General features: G+C 41.0%; 2 protein-coding genes across 9 annotated transcripts in view; one reads left to right on the forward strand and one right to left on the reverse strand.

Moving 5' to 3' along the window:
* The first annotated feature begins 6,922 nt into the window (after positions 1-6,922).
* MSANTD4 (Myb/SANT DNA binding domain containing 4 with coiled-coils) lies at positions 6,923-12,938 on the forward strand. Of its 2 annotated transcripts, XM_049778576.1 has the most exons (4): positions 6,923-6,959; positions 9,871-10,487; positions 10,775-10,993; positions 11,066-12,938. In XM_049778576.1, the coding sequence occupies exons 2-4, from the start codon at positions 10,026-10,028 to the stop codon at positions 11,348-11,350; spliced, it is 966 nt and encodes a 321-aa protein (XP_049634533.1). In that variant the 5' UTR covers positions 6,923-6,959; positions 9,871-10,025; the 3' UTR covers positions 11,351-12,938. The 2 variants fall into 2 exon arrangements, with proteins under 2 accessions (XP_049634533.1, XP_049634532.1); XM_049778575.1 differs by having other exon boundaries at positions 10,775-12,938.
* Positions 12,939-19,078: 6,140 nt separating this feature from the next.
* GRIA4 (glutamate ionotropic receptor AMPA type subunit 4) overlaps positions 19,079-20,645 on the reverse strand; it is a 295,854-nt gene continuing 294,287 nt past the window's right edge. For 4 of the 7 annotated variants that reach the window (XM_049778544.1, XM_049778545.1, XM_049778541.1 and 1 more), the window contains one exon: positions 19,079-20,259. In XM_049778544.1, the coding sequence (XP_049634501.1) occupies positions 20,095-20,259 (165 nt within the window). In that variant the 3' untranslated portion in view covers positions 19,079-20,094. The remainder of the gene's footprint in view (positions 20,260-20,645) is intronic. The other 3 variants (XM_049778546.1, XM_049778547.1, XM_049778543.1) reach the window with 1 other exon arrangement.

Consider the following 20,645-nt stretch of genomic DNA (forward strand, 5'->3'; position numbering starts at 1 on the left):
TGTTTCTAAAGTTGGACAAATCAAAAAGCTTGGTCAGTTCCAGTTAAATAGCATAGTTCATGTTTTTGCAAAATGTAAATGAGTAGAATGATAAATGTTGAATTTTATAAGTCAATCTAAATACCACTTTTAACATACTGTTACAGACTAGACTCCCTACAAATAATCTGAATGAAAAATATCAAATTTGTTGGGGCTGGAGTAGTGGTGCGGAGCGGTAAAACGTCTGTCTTGCTGGCACTAGCCTAGGACAGCTGCAGTTCGATCCCCTGGTGTCCCATATGGTCCCTCCAAGCTAGGAGCGATTTCTGAGCACACAGCCAGGAGTAACCCCTCAGTGTCACCGGGTGTGGCCCAAAAACAAAAAAAAAAAAAGAAAAAGAAATCAAATTTTTCTATAAACAATATAGAATGTAGTATTTAAGATGTATTCATCCCCAGAAACTGCAATGGAAAAGAAAAGAAATTTCAAAAGAACAAAAAATGAAAACGTAGGATAAGAAGCTTTCTTCTTTCTTTCTTTCTTTCTTTCTTTCTTTCTTTCTTTCTTTCTTTCTTTCTTTCTTTCTTTCTTTCTTTCTTTCTTTCTTTCTTTCTTTCTTTCTTTCTTTCTTTCTTTCTTTCTTTCTTTCTTTCTTTCTTTCTTTCTTTCTTTCTTTCTTTCTTTCTTTCTTTCTTCTTTCTTTCTTTCTTTCTTTCTTTCTTTCTTTCTTTCTTTCTTTCTTTCTTTCTTTCTTTCTTTCTTTCTTTCTTTCTTTCTTTCTTTCTTTCTTTCTTTCTTTCTTTCTTTCTTTCTTTCTTTCTTTCTTTCTTTCTTTCTTTCTTTCTTTCTTTCTTTCTTTCTTTCCTTTCTTTCTTCTTCCTTCCTTCCTTCCTTCCTTCCTTCCTTCCTTCCTTCCTTCCTTCCTTCCTTCCTTCCTTCCTTCCTTCCTTCCTTCCTTCCTTCCTTCCTTTCTTCTGTGTTGGGGGAGTGGGAGTCACACTTTTCATTGGATTTGATCTAGGTCAAGGCATAGACATAGGAGGGCTGGGAGGGTAACATTCACAGTTAAATTCTGTCTGTTCTCCCCTACTAGAGATGGGGCTCAAGAGGCACTAAGGGAGTAATGTTTTTAAGTAATTTGGTGAGTATAGCATTGTTTCTCTTTATATATATATTCAGCATTGTTTCTTTTTATATATATGTATATATATATTCAGCATGTCATCCTCCTAATAATATGAATAATAATAGATATTTGAAAGACATGGAATTGGGTGAAATACTTTCATTAAATATCAGAGAACAGAATAGATTTAACCCACTAAGTGATTAGAGCCTTGATCCAGAAGGGATCATGGCTTTGATCCATAGGATCACAATTCTGATTCACCAGAGGATCATTACTCACTCTGTTCTGGGCACCACTGTTATGCTCAGAGCAGTAGGAGAGGAGGCAAAAAGTGGCAGGAACCAGGAGTCTAGTAAATAGTTTCTCTAGCAATCCAGCAGGGACCATCCAATAGGACCAATCTGGCAGACAACTGTGGTAATCTCCTAGCTCCCACCCCTTAGCACTTCAACCCGGTGTGTGCGTATGTAGGGGGTTATACCCCCAATGGCAGTTACAAGGGGTAGATTTTTGGTAACTGATCTCTTTAATCTTAAAGAGGTGACCAGGGGCCATATGGCTGACCAGGGACCATAGAGTCTCTGTTTCCTTATACATATGACCTTTGTTCAAAGAAAACATCTGTCTATTCAAACATATGATCATTCCACAACCTGCATCTAAATTTGTTTGATAACAAGTAATGCAATGTTTTAAAATGTTTTGCAAAGTTTCTGAGGAGTTTAAGTATACCAACTATGTTGATTTAAACTCCAGCTCTGCTACTAAATGTATAACCTTGAAATGCTGCTACTTACTATCTCTCTGCATCAATTTTATCACCTAAAAATGTGAGAAATACTATTAAACTTTCAATATAAGGTGTTTATAATAGTAAACAAGTATTATTTTATATAATCAGTGTTTAGATTACTGCTGAGCACAGGATATATTCAATACTTAATTTTTTTTTATAAAAATGAATTGAAAGAATTGAGGATGAAGAGCTCCACTCCAAAATCTTGCAGAATTTTCATTTTATAAAAGTAACTCAAAAATTATGCATTTTCATAAATGCAACCAGGTTAATTTCTCCAACTGATAAAACTGTGTGCTTAATCTTTACTACTAAAATTAAGTGTATGCATTGTGCATAAAAGATGATATAAACAGCTGAATCAATATTCATTAAATATTCAGGAGTTTTGGGGATGGAAGATTTAAAATATAGGCTATTTTGCATAAATAAAACTCATTCTGCAGGCTAGTCAAACAGTTGTTTATTCTAAAATACTGTTCAAATCGTTATTCAACAAGAGGCCAAAGAGGAGAGATACACCAAGAGTGTATGTAAATTTTTACCTCCAGACATATAAGTAATTAATCTTTGTTAAGGGGCATGTAATACAAAGTGGGAGTAAGGAAAACCTCTTCACAATTACATGATGGAAGTGAACTCAGACCTCTCTCACCATACCCAAAGGTTAAATCAAAATGGATTAAAGACCTTGATACCAGACCTGAAACCATAAGGTACATAGAGGAAAACATAGGCAAAACAATCCATGATATTGAGACTTAAAGCATCTTCAAGGAGAAATGCCACTGTCCCAGCAAGTGGAAGAAGAGATAAACAACTGGGACTACATTAAACTGGGAAGCTTCTGTACTTCAAAAGAAATAGTGACTAGGATACAAAGGCTACTTACAGAATGGGAGAAACTATTCACCCAATAGTCATCTGATAAAGGGCTAATATCTAAGATATATAAAGTACTGGCATAACCAAACAAGAAAAAAAATCTAAACCCATCATAAAATAGGAGAAGAAATGAACAGACATTTCCTCAAAACAGAAATACAAATGACACATGAAAAAATGCTTACATCACTATTAGAGAGATGCAAATCAGGACAACAATGAGATATCATCTCATAACACAGAGACTGGCATACATCACAAAGAACAAGAACAACCAGTGTTGGTGTGGATGCACAGAGAAAAGGTCTCTCATTTACTGCTGATGGGAATGTCATCTAGTTCAACCTTTTTGGTAAGCAATATGGATATTCCTCAAAATACTGCAAATTGAGCTCCCATATGGTTCAGCAATACCACTCCTAGGGAGATAATCTGGGAACACAAAAACACAACACAAAAATGCCCTCTGCACTCTTATGTTCATCACAGCACTATTTACAATAGCCAGAATCTGGAAAAGACCCAAGTGTCCAGCAACAGATGCTTGGCTAAAAAAGCTGTGGTACATATACATAATGGAATGCATTTATTAAGCAAAATTTAGTCATGAAATTTGCTGATGCATGGATGAATATGGAGATTATTATACTGAGTAAAATGAGCCAGATAGAGAAGGATAGATATAGAATAATCTCACTCATTTGTGGGATATAAGAGAAATAAAAGACATTATGGAAATAATATCCAGAGACAATAGAAATGAGGGTTAGGAGGAACATTCCATGGAAGGAATCTTACTATAAAGAATGGTAAGCTTGCTATAAAGAGTAGAGAAGGGACTATGATAGTTCAACTGATCACTCTGGACAACAGCTTGGAGCCATAGCGGATAAAGTGACATCAATAACACCCCTTCATTAACAATAGTGCAAATCACAATTTCAGCCAGGAGAAGAAGGGGGGACAAAGAGAGAGAGTGAGAGGGAGAGAGAGAAATAGAGAGAAAGATCTAGAACCAAAATGCCTGCCCCAGAGACAGGTGGGGGTAGGGGTGGGAGCGAAACTGGGGACTTTCGTGGTGGAAAAGGTGAACGGGTAAAGGGTACATTGTATGACTGAAACCCAACTATAAACAATCTTGTACCACAGTCCTTAAATAAAGAAATTATATTTCAAAAAGAGTATATGTAAATATTCAAAATGATTTCCACCTGATAAGTCACTGAGTTAAATAGTTTTTGTTGTTTTGAGCCACACGTGGCAGTGCTGAGGACTTACTCCCAGCTCTACTCAGTGATGGGAGTCTGGAAATCATGAGAAGTTCTGGGGTGAAATTTGATTGGCTGTGTGCAAGGCAGATGCCTTACCTGCTATACTATTTCTCTATCCCATTAGGGTAAATATTTCAAAGTATAAGAATAGATTTGATGGATAACTCCATGAATAGGGACAAGATGAATTTTTAAAGGTATAATCAATACTCCTAATAATGAATGGTCCATACTACTTCATACTAGGTAGAAATCAAATTTATAACAGGTAGAAACTAAGTTTCTAAATACAAGAAACATAATAATCTAACATAATAAGAAACATAATCTAACCACAACTGACACAGCTGCAATAAGATGACCTATTTGATTTCTTAAGATTTAATACTACACTCATCTGTACAACAAAAGCACCCTCACCATCTCTTGCTGTACTGATTACTATTTTAAAATATCTATTTTCCAATTATCAGGGTAACAAAATATTATGAAAAATAGTTGCAACAATCAATATAGGAACCATACTGCTTTTATACTCAATGTAAATTTTTTGAGAAATAAAAACTTTGCTCTTGAAAAATGTCCTTTTCTAAATCATTATAATTCAAAGTAACAAAAATTGTAATATAATTTGGTAGAATAGTAGATAAGACATAAATACTTAGTACCAAAAATAATAGCTTCTTTATTTCAGTTTAAACCAAAGGTCATGGACATGTTTCTCTGAAAATGTTTTTAAAAATTTCTAAAATTAAAATGATCATGACATTAAGACTCCTGCCTACAACTTCTGTTGACCTACATAAGTCACATTCAAATATGAACCACCAGTGATAACTGCTGGCCTCAAAATATTAAAAAAAAAACAACTGACTCAGGGAAAGGGGTAGTTTCAAGGCTAATTCAGTGGAAAGCCAACCCAGTTCAAACCCCATCAAGTGTACCCTCAAATTACCACCCTACATGACCCCTGTACCCTGAAATACCCTAAGACTGGTTCCTACAGTGCCCTCAAGCAGTGCTCATCCAAGGGTTTTCTGAGTATCACATGGGGACCTATTTTACAGATTCAACAATATAGAGCATCTTCTAGAAGTTTCTTTCTTTCTTTCTTTTTTTTTTTTTTTTCAGGTGTTCTTTCTAGACTATCCAAGGGAGGATTCACTACTGACCCAAAGTACTCTAAGACTTTTCTCCCAAATCCTTGAACATCAGCTAGGTTCTACTGGGCCTACAATGGGCACTATCTAAAAGGCCATAATAATTTGGGACCAGACTCAGCAGGTCACAAGGGCTGGGAACTGGTGAGAACAGCTGCAGGGGGTTGGCTCAATTGGGCAAATGGAAATCCAGGGAAGCCAGCTCTTTCCCGGCATCTTGCTCACACTCAAGAGGGTCACTGTGTGAACCTCGGGTTTAGCAGAGTTCATTGTTCATCTGCAAAATTAGAGGCATGACTGGAAAGCAAAGGGGTTCTGCTCTTAAAATTAAGTGTGTGACATGATGGGACCGAGGCGAGAGAAAAGAGAAGAGAAGAAAAGAAGAGGAGAAGAGAGGAGAGAGAAGAGAGGAGAGAGGAGAGAGGAGAAAGGAGAGAGGAGAGAGGAGAGAAGGGAGAAGAGAACAGAGGGGAGAGAGGAGAGTAGAGAAGAGAGGAGAAAGAGAAGAAGAGAGAGAAGAGAAGAGAGGTGAGGAGAGGAGAGAGAGGAGAGAGAAGAGGAAGAGAAGAGGAGAGGAGAGAGATGAGAGAGGAGAGGGGAGGGGAGGAGAGGAGAGGAGAGGGGAGGGGAGGGGAGGAGAGGAGAGGGGAAGGGAGGGGAGGAGAGGAGAGGAGAGGAGAGGAGAGGGAGAAGAAAGGGGAGGAGAGGAGAGGAGAGAAGAGGAGAGGAGGGGAGGGGAGGGGAGGGGAGGGGAGGGGAGGGGAGGAGAGGAGAGGAGAGGAGAGGAGAGGGAGAAGAAATGGGAGGAGAAAGGGGAGGAGAGAGGAGAGGAGAGAAAGAAAGAGAGAAGACCAAGAGACCAAGTTCAGGTCTGGTTCTTTAGGACATGGGGCCATGACAATAAGACTCAGCGCTTGGTTCTGTATGGTTTGAAGGAGGCCAAGGAGGCTGCTAGGGAGCATCAAGAGGTGTCTAAGGGATTCAATTCTAGAAGTCAACAAAAGGTCTCAACAGAAGCCAAAAGTGGGGTGTCCCATCAGCAACGATGACCTTGACCTTGAGGATGCAGAAAAAGGACCTGCTGCAGAAGGGCACCAAGAAGCTGAGGATGGAGAGCCAGAATTTGGGATGATATCAAGAAAGAAAAGGCCATGTCAATTTATTTATTTAGACTATTTATTTATTTATTTTTAGGGAGCTCAACTAAGTCCTACACAGAAGCCCTAAAGAAGACACAGGTCCTCTCTGGCAGAAACCGTCTCAGGAATGGCTCCTGAGGAGATTTGGGGGCCATGCCAGGCTCCCACTTCCTCTTTGTCCTTTATACAGGTGAGGATCAAGGGCATGACTTCCGCGACGGCTCTGCAGGGTCCCAATCCCGCCGAGCAGCGCGCCAGGAGCCAATGACATCCCGGGGCTATCTTGATGGACAGCGCCGCTAGCCAAACACGGAGCGCAACGGGTCCAGGGGGGGCGGGACTTCAAGGGGGCACTAACCCGGAATCGGTTTAGGCCTCGATTCCCATTGTGAGCGCAAGGAGGGCGGGGCCTTAGCAAACCCCGCCCCTAGACCCCTTCGGGCCCAATCCACGAGGCCTTCATCATGAGCGACAGCCGCACTGACCAATGGGAAGTGGGCAGGGAGGAGGTTGAGGGGCGGGGAATACATGAAGCATCCTTTCCCCTCCCTGAGTCTCTCTGCGGCGTCCGTGAGGAGGCGGCGCCGGGGTCGCAGGTGAGTGCTTGGGCCTCGGAGGAGGCCCAGGAGGCCCGGGAGAAGGCCGGGGTGCGAGGGGAGGCGTCCTGGGGGGCTGTGTCAGGCCTGCGGCTGGGGCCTCGTCGGGCCAGGTAAGTGCAAGCGACTCCCCGGAAGACGCTGGACTGACAAGCTGCAGGTGCTGCTGCTAATGCATGCAATCGCCTCCCTCAACGTGTCCCCCAGTGCAGACTACTTGCAACGAACTTGATTTCATTATTTCCCATCCATTTCATTTTATTGTGGCCGTAGTGACTCATGCACCCCACATCTCCCTCCTCTACCTCCCCCCAGAATACTAGTGTAAGTGGGCCCCCACTTGCACAGCTTGTTGTAGATTGGGTATCTTTTTTTTTTTTTTTTTTTTTTTTTTGTGGTTTTGGGTCACACCCGGCAGTGCTCAGGGGTTACTCCTGGCTCCATGCTCAGAAATTGCTCCTGGCAGGCACGAGGGACCATATGGGACGCTGGGATTCGAACCGATGACCTCTTGCATGAAAGGCAAACGCCTTACCTCCATGCTATCTCTCCAGCCCCAGATTGGGTATCTTGACTCCCCTGAAGACACTGGACTCAGAAGCTTGGAGAGCCTGTGCAGCTGTTGCTGCTGCTGCTGCTGCTGCTGCTAATGCTAATGCATGCACCGCCTCCCTAAATCTGTTCCTCAGTGTAGACTATTTTCAGTGAATTTTATTTCATTATTTGCCATCCATTTTTTTTTTTTTTTTTTACTGTAGCCGAAGCGAATTATAAATCTTTCACAGGAATAGTTAAGGTACCTAGTGACCATAAATCAGGAGCATTCCCACCACCAGGGTTGTTGTCTTCCCTCCACCCCTGTTCTCAGCATGCATCCCACATCTCTCCCTCCTTTACACCCCCCCCCAGAATACCTAGTGTAACTGGTCTCTCCCCCCCCCCCCCCCCCTTGTACAGCTTGGTGTAGATTGAGGATTGATTCTGTTGTCGTTGATTTTAAGTTTTGGTGTTCAGGTTTGATCATTTTTTTGATTTCCACTCAATGTTCATGCGACTGTCTGGACCTGGTACCCTCCATTATTTTTCTCCCCACCCCTCAATTTATGACGCTGAACAAGATGAGTAATGTGGTTCTGTTGGAGATATAGGAAAAGAAAAAAAAAAAACCTAGGAGGAGTCCCTCTAGGTGTTATGAATACCCATTTAGAAGAGGAAAGGGAAAAAAAGAAAGGTAACAAAACAAAACAATAACAAATAAAAACAACAAAGGAATAACAACAAGAAACAACAAAAAAGAACAGAGTAGACTTTTTTGAGGTCCTGGAGATCACTACCCCGCCGGTTCCCCTTAGTCCCTTTAGGAAACAGGTTCTCAAGGTTGACCCAAGTAGAACCAGGATGCCACAGTGTGAAATGGACAGACCTGGGGCCTCTGGAATTGAATCATTTTTTAAAAAATTATTATCTTTTACATTTTTTTTTTGGAGTGGTCTGTTTCTTGCAGGAACATGTGCAGTTTTGGGGTGTTGAAGGAGATTACTAAGTACTGTGTCAGTTAACAGTCACCAGACTTCAACTTAGAGTGCCTTGGTCTTTTTTTTTTTTTTTTTTTTTTTTGTGCTTTGCAAAATCAATCAGATGATGTCTAAAGTCTCTTATATGCCAGGAAGTTATGACACATAGGAAATTGAAAATCTCAGTATCATTTTCATCTGGGTTGAAAATGTGTGTTACAATGGCATTTTGTCATTGCACTCGCTGGGCCAGATTTAGCAGATAGCACTCAGGACCAGAAGGTTAACCACCTTCATCATATAGATATACACTGTTGGGGTTGGGGATGTATCCCATCAAGAATAACTGCTGCCAGAGTTTGAACAGCAGTGACTCAGGCATGTTTTCAAGGATTGTTATTCTGCTTCATACTGCAGACCTGCCAGTCTATTGCTAAATTGCTCTTGGATTCTAAAAGCAACAAAATGTGTTGATGAGAGTTTGCATAAATAAGGAATCTTGATAGCTGTATTTATTGTTGACTATTTTATATACATCTATAATACATTACGGTTGACATCAATAATATATTACAGTTGACAGTAAGCTTGCCCCTTTGTAAAAGGTAAGAGTTTTCAGAAGTCTGAACTTTCACAGATAACATTTGTTTCTAAGCTGGCATGAACAATGTGTTGACATTTGTCCTCAACCTTGTTTTGCAGCTTTCATGATAGGGACTCCTGTCATAGACTTGAGGTCTATGCCCAGGGACACTCCATGGCAGCCAGGTCCAGAGCATTAGTCATTAGCCCATCTGTTGTTGGGCCTTAGAGTTGTTGAATAAGGAACTGTTTTATAAATTAAATACTGATGTTCATGATATGCATTCCTAATTCGGTCGTAATTCTTTCTAATATACATGAAATGATAAACACATTCTACTTACACAAAAAATTTGTTTCTTGATGAGTGCATTTAATAACTTAAGTCTGAATTATCTTTGTTTGCATTCTTTTGATGTGTTTTGAACAAACCAGAAGTAATGAGTTCTTATATTTAGGTATATTCTTCCATCATGCTTAATATTATCTGAGGCATATTTCCCCCAAAAAAGTGAGCAGCTCTGTTCATATTGTAAATATGAACTTTTGAAAGTGGGAATGCTGGGGCAGGAGAGAGGGGGGCACTGGGCCCTCTGATGGTGCTTGGGGGACCATCATGCAGTATTGTGGATTGAACTGGGGTTGCCACATATAGAGCAAGTGTCTTTCCTATACACTGTGGCCCCATATTGTAATATTTCTTGGCATACAGGACTGTGTGTGTGAAACTTAGAAGGGTGCTTTTAAAAAGCTATAGGTTGAATTAAAGTGTGCTGCATTAACTGTGTATTGATTTTTCACTATTTTCTCTTTAGAAATTATCCAGCCTGCCTGTACTGCTAGATGGATGGAAAACTGATTTAAACAAAGCGTCAGCAGGGATTGTCCCTGATTTTTATACTTCATAGCTAATTCTTCAGATCTTTTACATTCTCTCTTAAGGTAAAAACTGCATTGAAGTTAGCAAAAAATGAAGCAGTTGAAGAGAAAAAGGAAAAGCAATTTCAGTGTCCAGGAGACCCAGACCCTCTTGAAAGAAATTACGAAAAGGAAAGAAGTTATTTTCTCCAAGCAGCTCAATACAACAATTAACGTGATGAAACGAATGGCCTGGGAGGAGATTGCCCAGTGTGTGAACGCGGTGGGAGAAGGGGAACAGAGGACTGGGACAGAAGTGAAGAGGCGGTACTTGGATTGGCGCGCGCTGATGAAGAGGAAGAGGATGAAGGCGAACATTAAGCTGGTGGGCTCGGGTTTTCCCCTCCCCACGTCTGACTTAGATGACTCTCTCACTGAAGAGATAGATGAGAAGATTGGATTCCGGAATGATGCGAATTTTGATTGGCAGAATGTGACAGATTTCAGGGATGCTGGGGGGTCTTTGACAGAGGTCAAAGTAGAGGAAGAAGAAAGAGATCCTCAGAGTCCTGAAGTAAGTATAAGCCAGTAGGCCCTCTTTGAGTTCTGTAGTTAGAACAGAGGAATTCCTTACAGTTCTGGAAAAGTTCTGAAGTCCCCCGATTTCCAAGCTCACTTAAAAAGCATGCACCAGCCTTTCCAGTCATTATTCTTGTGTTGCATTGGCTAGTTCAGTGTCGATATTTTTTGAAATTTGAGGCCATTGTTTTTTTCTGCTCAAGCAATACTGCAGCCAGAATTGAGACACACATAGAGTTAAACCAGGAGGTAGAAATACTAACCGTTGCTTTTCTCTTCCAGTTTGAAATTGAGGAAGAGGAGGAAATGCTCTCATCAGTCATCCCGGACTCCAGGCGAGAAAATGAACTTCCCGATTTCCCCCACATTGACGAGTTTTTCACACTTAACTCCACCCCATCGAGGTCTGCCTACGATGAGCCGCACTTGCTTGTCAACATCGAGAAGCAGAAACTAGAGCTGGAGAAGCGGCGGCTGGACATCGAGGCCGAGCGGCTGCAGGTGGAGAAGGAGCGACTGCAGATTGAGAAGGAGCGGCTGCGCCACCTGGACCTGGAGCAGGAGCGGCTGCAGCTGGAGAAGGAGCGGCTGCAGATCGAGAGGGAAAAGCTCCGGCTGCAGCTCGCTGCCACCGAAAAGCCGCCTGTAGACTCTGAACTTGGCCCCGGTGAGAAATCGCTCCTTCAGCCGCAGGACGTGGAGGCCGAGAAGTTGAAACTGGAGCGGGAGCGCTTGCAGCTGGAGAAGGACAGGCTCCAGTTCCTCAAGTTCGAGTCTGAGAAGCTGCAGATCGAGAAGGAGCGCTTGCAGGTGGAGAAAGAGAGACTCCGGATCCAGAAGGAAGGGCACCTGCAGTGACTTCCCGCAGCCTCCTTTTGGCACAGGTGTTTAGACCACCAGCTTTTCGCTGTAGCCATGTATCTTCAAACTGGCTGCTGGATGAGCTCCCTCCTCCCTGTCTCTGTCTAATGTAATGTCAGTGTTTTACATAGGAGAAAGGTAGTTAAATGTGAGTAACTGTATACATAAGTAGCCTATTACATAAAACTGTGCCCTAGCATAGATGGTATAGCAAACTCTTGCTGTACTGCTTAAATTAGTACTATAGTCTTGTGGAACCTGTGCACTCAGTTTACAACGATGTCTAGAATTGAAACAAAAATAAACAAACAAAAAAACCCCCACAAAATAGCAAAACTTGCTCAATGTTTCTGGGGGTGATTGTTTTTTAACCCCCAGAAGACAGTGGTTAATGTCTGGAGACATTTTTGATTGTCCAAACTGGGAAGCAGGTGAGTTGTTAACGAGTGGATAGAGGCCAGATCTAGTACACCCAGGAGTGCACAGATGAGCCCCCACATGAAGTCCACAGTTCCCAGTGTCAGAACGGCTGACATGGGGAACCTTACCCTGTCTACACCACTTGCTTCATAGTTTCAGAACATTAAACCTCATATTTATATGTGGGTTATGTGAATGGCCAAAAAATGTCAACTAGGAAACCTGTTGTAGCAAATAATCAAGAAGGTAGTGAAAGGTAGTGGTATTTTATTCCAAGGTTTCCAGTAACATGATTCAGAAAATTGCTGGAAATGTTGGTTGGTCTGAAATGGATTGCCTTGAAAAGCAGTTCTTTTAGCAAGTAAACATTTTGAAGCAATGTACAATTTTTAAGTTTTAGTTCCCTTTCTTTTTTGAATTCATTGTCTTAGTTTTGTCTTAGTTGAGACAGGAATCTTCATTTCAACCATGTACTGAAATATTTGAGTGCATGGCTAAAGCTACACAAATAATACTAATATCAAAATGGCATCCATAGTTCAGGAGCTCTGACCAGAGTGGTTATTTGGTTTTTAAAACAAACACTAGCTTTGTGGGAGTGGGGAGGGGTAGAATGTCATCTATCAGATGATGACAATGCGCTAATGATAGTTGTGAATTATGAATTAGGGAAGCACTTACCACACACTGTCCGCACAAATCTAGAGCAATTCTGAAGACTAGTATGGATGATGATTCCTGAATCTGAGCTTCAGAGAAGTCACCATTAGTAATTGATCTATCTCCTCTTATCATGGCTTATTTTGTCTTTGCTCCCTTGAGAAAGTTTTAATTTTCCATCTCTTTTGTATGTCTTGATTTGCCTTCGCTCTGGAAGGATCTTTGCCCACAGTAAGGTGATTCTAAACTAAAAGACTCACTGCACGAGATCACTTTGTATCTTCTCATTTCCAGGGCTGATAACGTAGCTTTAATACATTTATTGAATGATACTACCTTGATTCTGCATTTGTTTTTAATTTGAAAATATCTTAAATCCGTGTGTGTTATTTGAGGATGGGCATACAAGGAGAAAGGATATTTCTGCTTAGTTATCTTGACTTGAATACCTTGAATAGTGTTATTTTTCTATAACTGAAATAAATGCTTCTACTGTAGAAAGAAATTGCCTGTCCTCTCTGGAAAATCATTTCACGTGGTAATGTTTTGACGGTTGAAGTAATCAAGTGTGGAAGAGAAACCATGACCTTGATCAGTGAGGGCTGGGGAATTAGTAATGGAGCAAGGTATGAAGAGAGAAGCTCTGCTCTGTTCTACAGACATTCTTTGTCTCTCAAAGCAATGCTGAGTTGCTAGCCCAGTCTTGTGCCCTTTACTTTCATTGGGAAGGGGCAGTAGGGTCATAGCTGGCTGCATTTAGGATTTACTCTTGGCTTTGTGCTCAGGGATCACTTGAGATTGTGCTCAGGAGACCATATGGCATTGTTGGAAATCGAAACAAGACAGAGGCATGTAAGACAAGTGCTCACTTTACTATCTGTACCCCTATCCCTAATTTAATAAATACCTAGAAAATGTTTTATGCAAGATTTTACCATAAGAACTACATTATCACACCTACATTCACCTTAGGCATCCCCTCCACTGGGCCCTTTTCAAGCACACCCAACTGCTGCTTGTTTGGGGGAGGGCCATACTGTGCTCAGGGTCACTTCTGGTGGGATTTTGTTGACCATATGGGGTAGTGGGGATTGAACCCAGATTAGTTGTGTGCGAGGCAAAAAAATAAAAATACCCTCGTCCATTGCTTTGGCAACCCAGCATCAGAATCTAGGCCCTAGAGTTGAACCGTACGACTGAAAGCTCTCTGACCCCTTTTCACTCAGCTTTATTTATAGTACTGATAAAGGCAAGATTTTACGTATAAAATATTCCAGCACCACACAATCATCCCAGCTATTCTAGCCTGACCTTTTCTATAACTTCTCCGAACTTACCTGCAGCCCTGCTTGCCCCAGTATGGCAATAACAAATCACCACCGTCAGAGAATTCTCATTGATGTCACCTCCTCCTTTTTTTTTTTTTTTAATTAAATCATTCATTGTATATGCCATTCAAATAATGTTTGGGGTTTTTGTTTCACTGTTGGTGACCCTGCAGTCTGCACTGGTAGCTAAAAAGTAGGAGCTTCTGTATTCTGAAGGTTTGCTCAGAACTTACCATGCTGTGGTCCAGGAAGAATGCAATGAGTGATCTTTGCTGTATGGAAGAACAAGTCCCAATGCTGGGTTCTGCACGTTTCTGAGGGAGGGGTGGCACATTGTTAAGATTATTTCTGATTTAGCATCAACCCGAATGTGGGATTTACTTTCTTCTTTCTCATCCCTCTAATCTGTCTATAAATACCAGCTGTGGTATGTTGGAGAACTGAAACTGGAGGCTGCAGCTAAGAGTGGCAGAACAGATTTAACATTACACGGAATCATGGGAAAGTATGACCAACGCTCCTGTTCCCAGAATGTTTTCATTGACCATGACCACCCCGATAAACCCTATTGTCCTACCTTTCTTGCCCTTCCTTTTCTCCTTTTTACTTCTTTCACTCTGCTGTCTACTCTTCTCAAAAGAATATGAAAAATAGAAAACAATGAAAATTCCTAGAGATTATTTTTTCTTTCTTTCTTTCTTTCTTTCTTTCTTTCTTTCTTTCTTTCTTTCTTTCTTTCTTTCTTTCTTTCTTTCTTTCTTTCTTTCTTTCTTTCTTTCTTTCTTTCTTTCTTTCTTTCTTTCTTTCTTTCTTTCTGTCTTTCTGTCTTTCTTTCTTTCTTTCTTTCTTTCTTTCTTTCTTTCTTTCTTTCTTTCTTTCTCTCTCTCTCTCTCTCTTTCTTTCTCTCTCTCTCTCTTTCTTTCTTTCTTTCTTTCTTTCTTTCTTTCTTTCTTTCTTTCTTTCTTTCTTTCTTTCTTTCTTTCTTTCTTTCTTTCTTTCTTTCTTTCTTTCTTTCCTTTCTTCTCTTTCTCTCTCCCTTTCTTTTCGCTTTCTTTCTCTTTCGCTTTCTTTCTCTTTCGCTCTTTCTCTTTCTTTCTCTCTCTTTCTTTCTTTCTTTCTTTCTTTCTTTCTTTCTTTCTTTCTTTCTTTCTTTCTTTCTTTCTTTCTTTCTTTCTTTCTTTCTTTCTCTCTCTCTCTCTCTCTCTCTTTCTTTCTCTCTCTCTCTCTTTCTTTCTTTCTTTCTTTCTTTCTTTCTTTCTTTCTTTCTTTCTTTCTTTCTTTCTTTCTTTCTTTCTTTCTTTCTTTCTTTCTCTCTCCCTTTCTTTTCGCTCTTTCTTTCTCTTTCGCTTTCTTTCTCTTTCGCTCTTTCTCTTTCTTTCTCTCTCTTTCTCTCTTTCTTTCTTTCTTTCTTTCTTTCTTTCTTTCTTTCTTTCTTTCTTTCTTTCTTTCTTTCTTTCTTTCTTTCTTTCTTTCTCTCTCTCTCTCTTTCTCTCTCTCTCTCTTTCTTTCTTTCTTTCTTTCTTTCTCTCTCTCTCTTTCTCTCTTTCTCTCTCTTTCTTTCTTTCTTTCTTTCTTTCTTTCTTTCTTTCTTTCTTTCTTTCTTTCTTTCTTTCTTTCTTTCTTTCTTTCTTTCTTTCTTTCTTTCTTTCTTCTTTCTCTCTCTCTCTTTCTTTCTCTCTCTTTCTCTGTCTCTGTCTCTCTCTTTCTTTCTTTGTTTCGGCCACACCTGGTGACGCTCAGGGGTTACTCCTGGCTGTGCGCGAAGAAGTCACTCCTGGCTTGGGGGACTATGTGGAATGCTGGGGAATCGAACCGTGGTCCCTCCTAGGCTAGTGCTGGCAAGGCAGACACCTTACCTCTAGCGACACCACGCCGGCTCCCTAGAGATTATTTTCATGCTGTATTGTTAGAATATAATTTTTACTTGTTTTTGGGTTCACACCTGATGGTGCTCAGGGGTTACTCTGCACTTGGGTCATTTTTGGCAGTGCTCGGGAACATATGGGGTCAGCTGTATGCAATCAAAATGCCCTACCTGCTGTGCTATCGCTCCTGGTCCTAGAATATAATTTTTTTTGTTTTTTGTTTTTTTCGGGCCACACCCATTTGATGTTCAGGGGTTACTCCTGGCTAAGCACTCAGAAATTGCCCCTGGCTTGGGGGACCATATGGGACACCGGGGGATTGAATTGCGGTCCTTCCTTGGCTAGCACTTGCAAGGCAGACACCTTACCTCTAGCGCCACCTTGCCGGCCCCAGAATATAATTTCTAATTCTTCTTTTGCTTTTCACAGGTTAGCAAAATCTTAATAAATATTAGTTCTCTTTTGAAGAGACTAAAGGTACTAGCAGTTTAGAAAATAAATTTCTTTTTATTTTATGTAACATGGTAAGTTGAGCATGGTAAGTTGAGCAGACCTTCGCAAACATTTGTTTGGTTTTACCAGTGCTGTTTGTTCGATTATTTAAAATTATAAATCTTTATGAACATGTACGAAAAAGCAGTTTTTATGCCTGGTAACAAGTATAAGCACATGAAACCCCATGATTTTATTTATCTTTTCAGAAATTGCTAGTTATCTAGGGCCGGAGCAGCGGCGCAGTGGTAGGGCGTTTGCCTGGCAAGCAGCTGACCTAGGACAGACCGTGGTTCTATCTCCTGGTATCCCATATGGTTTCCCAAGCCAAGAGCAATTTCTGAGCACATAGCCAGGAGGAACCTCTGAGTGTCATGAGATGTGGCCTCAAAACAAACAGATGTGGCTTCAAAACAAACAAACAAAATTGTTGGTTATCACTTTTTATTTAGCTCTGATTCCTGTTAGCACTTAATTGGCGCTGCAAATTAGGATAGTTTGTTTTCTGAACAATCATTAAGCCATGGTTTTTAGTGATAGCAATTAAATGTAAAGTTGTATTTGTGCATTTAACAAATACCTACTGAACACGAACTCTGCTCTTCCCTGGGGAATGGATCGATCATTCATCTGAGATACAGCTACACTAGGACACTGGACAGAAAGTCATTTTCCATTAGTTGTTACAGGACTGAATATGGCCAAGTAGCTCTCCTGAGGCATCTTTATACTTTTTTAGTGTGATCACTATATATATGTTTACATAGCTGGTGAGGTTTCAAAATTGACTTTACCTGATTGAGGAAATTTTATACTGGATGATGATCTTGCTTGTTAAAATTCTTTACTTAATGAAACTAAATGTTTGAATTGAAATTTAAAAAATTAAACATATATGTCATAAAACCAGATTTCCTAGCCTTCTAGCATTTCCTTAGACATGTGTGTTTGAGTGTGTCTACACTCATATGTATCTAGATCCTTTTTGTACTAATGTTACATTTAAAAGTTTAAGTTTAGCAAATTGAAAGTTTAAAGTTCGGGGCCGGGTAGGTGGCGCTGGAGGTAAGGTGTCTGCCTTGCAAGCGCTAGCCAAGGAAGGACCGCGGTTCGATCCCCCGGCGTCCCATATGGTCCCCCCATGCCAGGGGCGATTTCTGAGCACATAGCCAGGAGTAACCCCTGAGCGTCAAACGGGTGTGGCCCAAAAACCAAAAAAAAAAGAAAGTTTAAAGTTCAGCAAAGTTATTTTAGAAAGTTATTTTGCTAAAGTTATTTTATAGAAATTTCACGATATAATATGTTAATCGTATAGAAATAAAACCACAAAAATATCACTCCCTAAGTTTGAATCTCTAATCCACTCTGAGAGTCAAACGTCTATAGAAGTTTGGCTAAATTCTAAATCAAAGCCTCATGACATTATCTTTTGCTCAACAACTTATCCAGCAGCTAGGTACAACGACACGAAATACCTTGTGATTAGAAAGTTCATTATCCCTACTGTTTCCCATGAAGTATAGAACATACTCAGCTTGCTCAGCCTTCAGTATTCTTCACTTTGACTCCTCTTCTCTATAGACCATTCATAGGGGGCACTATCTGTGCTTCCACTTAATCACTTAAATCAATTCAACTCCATTCATTCATTCAACAAATATTTATTAAGCACCTATGATATGCCAGGCACTGTGCTGGGTGCTGGGGGTACAGCTGTGAACAAGAGAGACACAATCCCTGCCCTCAGGAGCTTACAGTCTAGAAGTTACAGACAATGACAATGCAGTGTTGAGTGCTAAGACAGGAGGAAACACTCAGGGAACTGGGCTCCATCTCATAGGCAGGGCAGAGGGAAAGACATGGAAAGGCTTCCAGGGTAAGTAAAATACGGTTTGAACACTGAGGGATGATGGGAAGAGTCACAGAAACAATGCCAGATTCCACCTGCTGCTTTCAAGAGATTTATTTGTGGGCAGAACAATTGGATAGGGAAGAGAGTCTTGGAGGAGAAAAGCAAGGGCCAGGTTAGAAAACTCTTTTACGCTGATGAAGTTTGAAGTTTTTCCTGAGGGAACTGTGTGTGTGTGATGTGTGTGTGTGTGTGTGTGTGTGTGTGTGTGTGTACGCATGTGCATGGTCACCTTTGCACTTTTAAAACACTGTTCTCTCTGTGACACAGATAGAATGGGTAATGAAAATTTTGAGAGCTGAAGCAAGGTAATTCCTTCACCTTTTGAGACTCCATTTTCTATGATTCATACCCTACCCTGTGCTCTTTCCAGACCATTTAGATCCACACATTCCTCACTGAAGCCAGTGGCATGCAGGGCCATAACTTGGGGGCACTGCTCACATCTTAACAATTTCTCCACCTTCAAAAACACAACTTATTCTCCAAGGTCAGCGATTCAAAGTCATCCTAACTTGTGCTTTCTCCGAAGATCTCTAAGTACAGGATGCTTATCAGCATCACAGCACTAGCTGTTGCTTCAAATGAACCAAGTCATTTAAGCCACGTTTATTTAATCCAGATGTAACACCTGATATATATTTTTTTATAAATAAACATACATCGACTTTTTTTTTCAACATTTCTAGTTGAAAATGAGAATACATTCATCCATCCCAAAACTATTCTTAGTTCCTTCACATGGTTTACATGGGAAAGCTGAGAGTGGAGAAGCTCAAGAGACACATTATGTTATGAAGAAATTCAGTCAAGGAAAATGTCAACACACTGTTACAAGAAATGCTGCGAGTGACAGTCATTCATCCCGAGTCAAACATTCCTTCTTCAATCAACCAACCTTTAACAGGACGAGCATTGTAAAAGTGGGCAGTTCAGTATCCAAAAATAATTAGGGTTGACTACATTTCGTCTACAATCTACAGTCCCTCCTACAATCTCATAAATTTCTCAAAGAACTTTTAGCATAAGAAAGAACTCTAAGCTGTGTAGATATTGTAAGAACATCTGTCGTTTTATTCTTTTTTGGTGGGTACAAAAACCACAATTTTGTACACAGAACAAGATTATAAATAATATCAATAGCATGAGTGACCCGTAGTCTTTTTTGATTCTACATCGCGGACTTATGGTTTTATGTTAGAACTGTCTTCGTTTGTTTTCGTTCCTGGTAGTGAGACAAATGCAATCTGTGGAGGTTACAGCAAACGAAGATGACCAACAACCTTTATAAAAAAAAGTCCCTACCATTTATTACAGTGGTGGCATTTATATCAATTATTGCAATGTATTGCTCCCTAAGATGGTTAGAAAAAAGAACTGTGTTGTCTTCTACTGATTTTTATGTCCGTTAAAAAGCAAGCATGTCTCAGTATTTGTTTTCTCCAAAGTAAGTGTAAATACTTCCTTTAAATTTTTTTTTTCACAGAATTTACATGTTTATTGTTTTCTCACAGTTCGGTGATTCGTTGTCTCAGCTGGATAGCCTTCCACGGAATCGACACGTGTTCTGAAGACAAAGGTTAGCATGTTCACTGACTTCTAGAACTAGTTTGTCCCCTGCGGTGAAGACAAAAAGGCTTTTATTTTATTTTATTTTATTTTATTTCTTTTCTGAGCAAGAACTTCACGGGTTTGATGCACTAGCTTGCAAAATCCGATTAGTTTTTTTAAGTCCACTCGAGTGAAATTTGTGGCTGTTAATACACCCACCCCAGATCCCACCTCCCCCACCCCCCAGAAACTAAAAAGGAAAAAGAAAAGAAAAAGAAAACAACCCCAGATTGTGAGTTTTCCTGATAGAAAATCTGAGTTTGGGTTTCCGAGCTGAGCTCATGCACACGTTGCTGCTGCCGCTGCTGCTGCTGCCAGGCGCATTCCGTGGCCTCCAGCTCTGAGCCAGGCTGGCTCTGCTGCTCGGGTGGGGCTTGTGGCCTGCAGCCCCCCGGGCTGGACTTCCTTCAGTCACCGCTGCAGTGTGATTAAGGCACTCGATTATGTTTTTGGTTTTTACGGGAGGTCCGATGCAATGACAGCCAGTCCCGAACTTTGTCTGATGGCAGTCCCGGCGTGAACAGCCTTCGGGCAGTCGGGTGTCAAGACGCGGCCGTTTTCCCCCACGCTCCCCGTGATGGACAATCTCGCTTTGTTTCTTATGGCTTCAGAGAAGGTCAGCTGGGAGGCAGGGAAGGAGACAGAGAGAAGGTGGAAGCGTTACAGGGGCTCTGCTGGCTCAGCCACGCACCACCACAACAGACACCAAAATATCAATGACTAGACATCTGCATTTTTTGGCCCCATATCTCTTTGGGTCATCTGAAAGCTGCTTATCCAGGAGAAAGAATGATTCCACTACACAGAGTGGCTGGCTCTGTCCCCACGACTTGTGAGCCTGCCTACCTGGTTCAACAAAACCATCTTGGGATCATTAAGAGGTTGGGTGAAACGAATCTGGGCAGGGCACAGAGAGTACTGTTGCCCTTTAGGCCTCAGCACTGGCAGAGGCAGCTTAATGGTTCCTTGGCTAACACCATTCCTCACCAAGTTTGGCTGGGTTAGGG

The sequence above is a fragment of the Suncus etruscus genome, chromosome 8 (genome assembly GCF_024139225.1).
Source record: "Suncus etruscus isolate mSunEtr1 chromosome 8, mSunEtr1.pri.cur, whole genome shotgun sequence".
Taxonomy (NCBI): Eukaryota; Metazoa; Chordata; class Mammalia; order Eulipotyphla; family Soricidae; genus Suncus; species Suncus etruscus.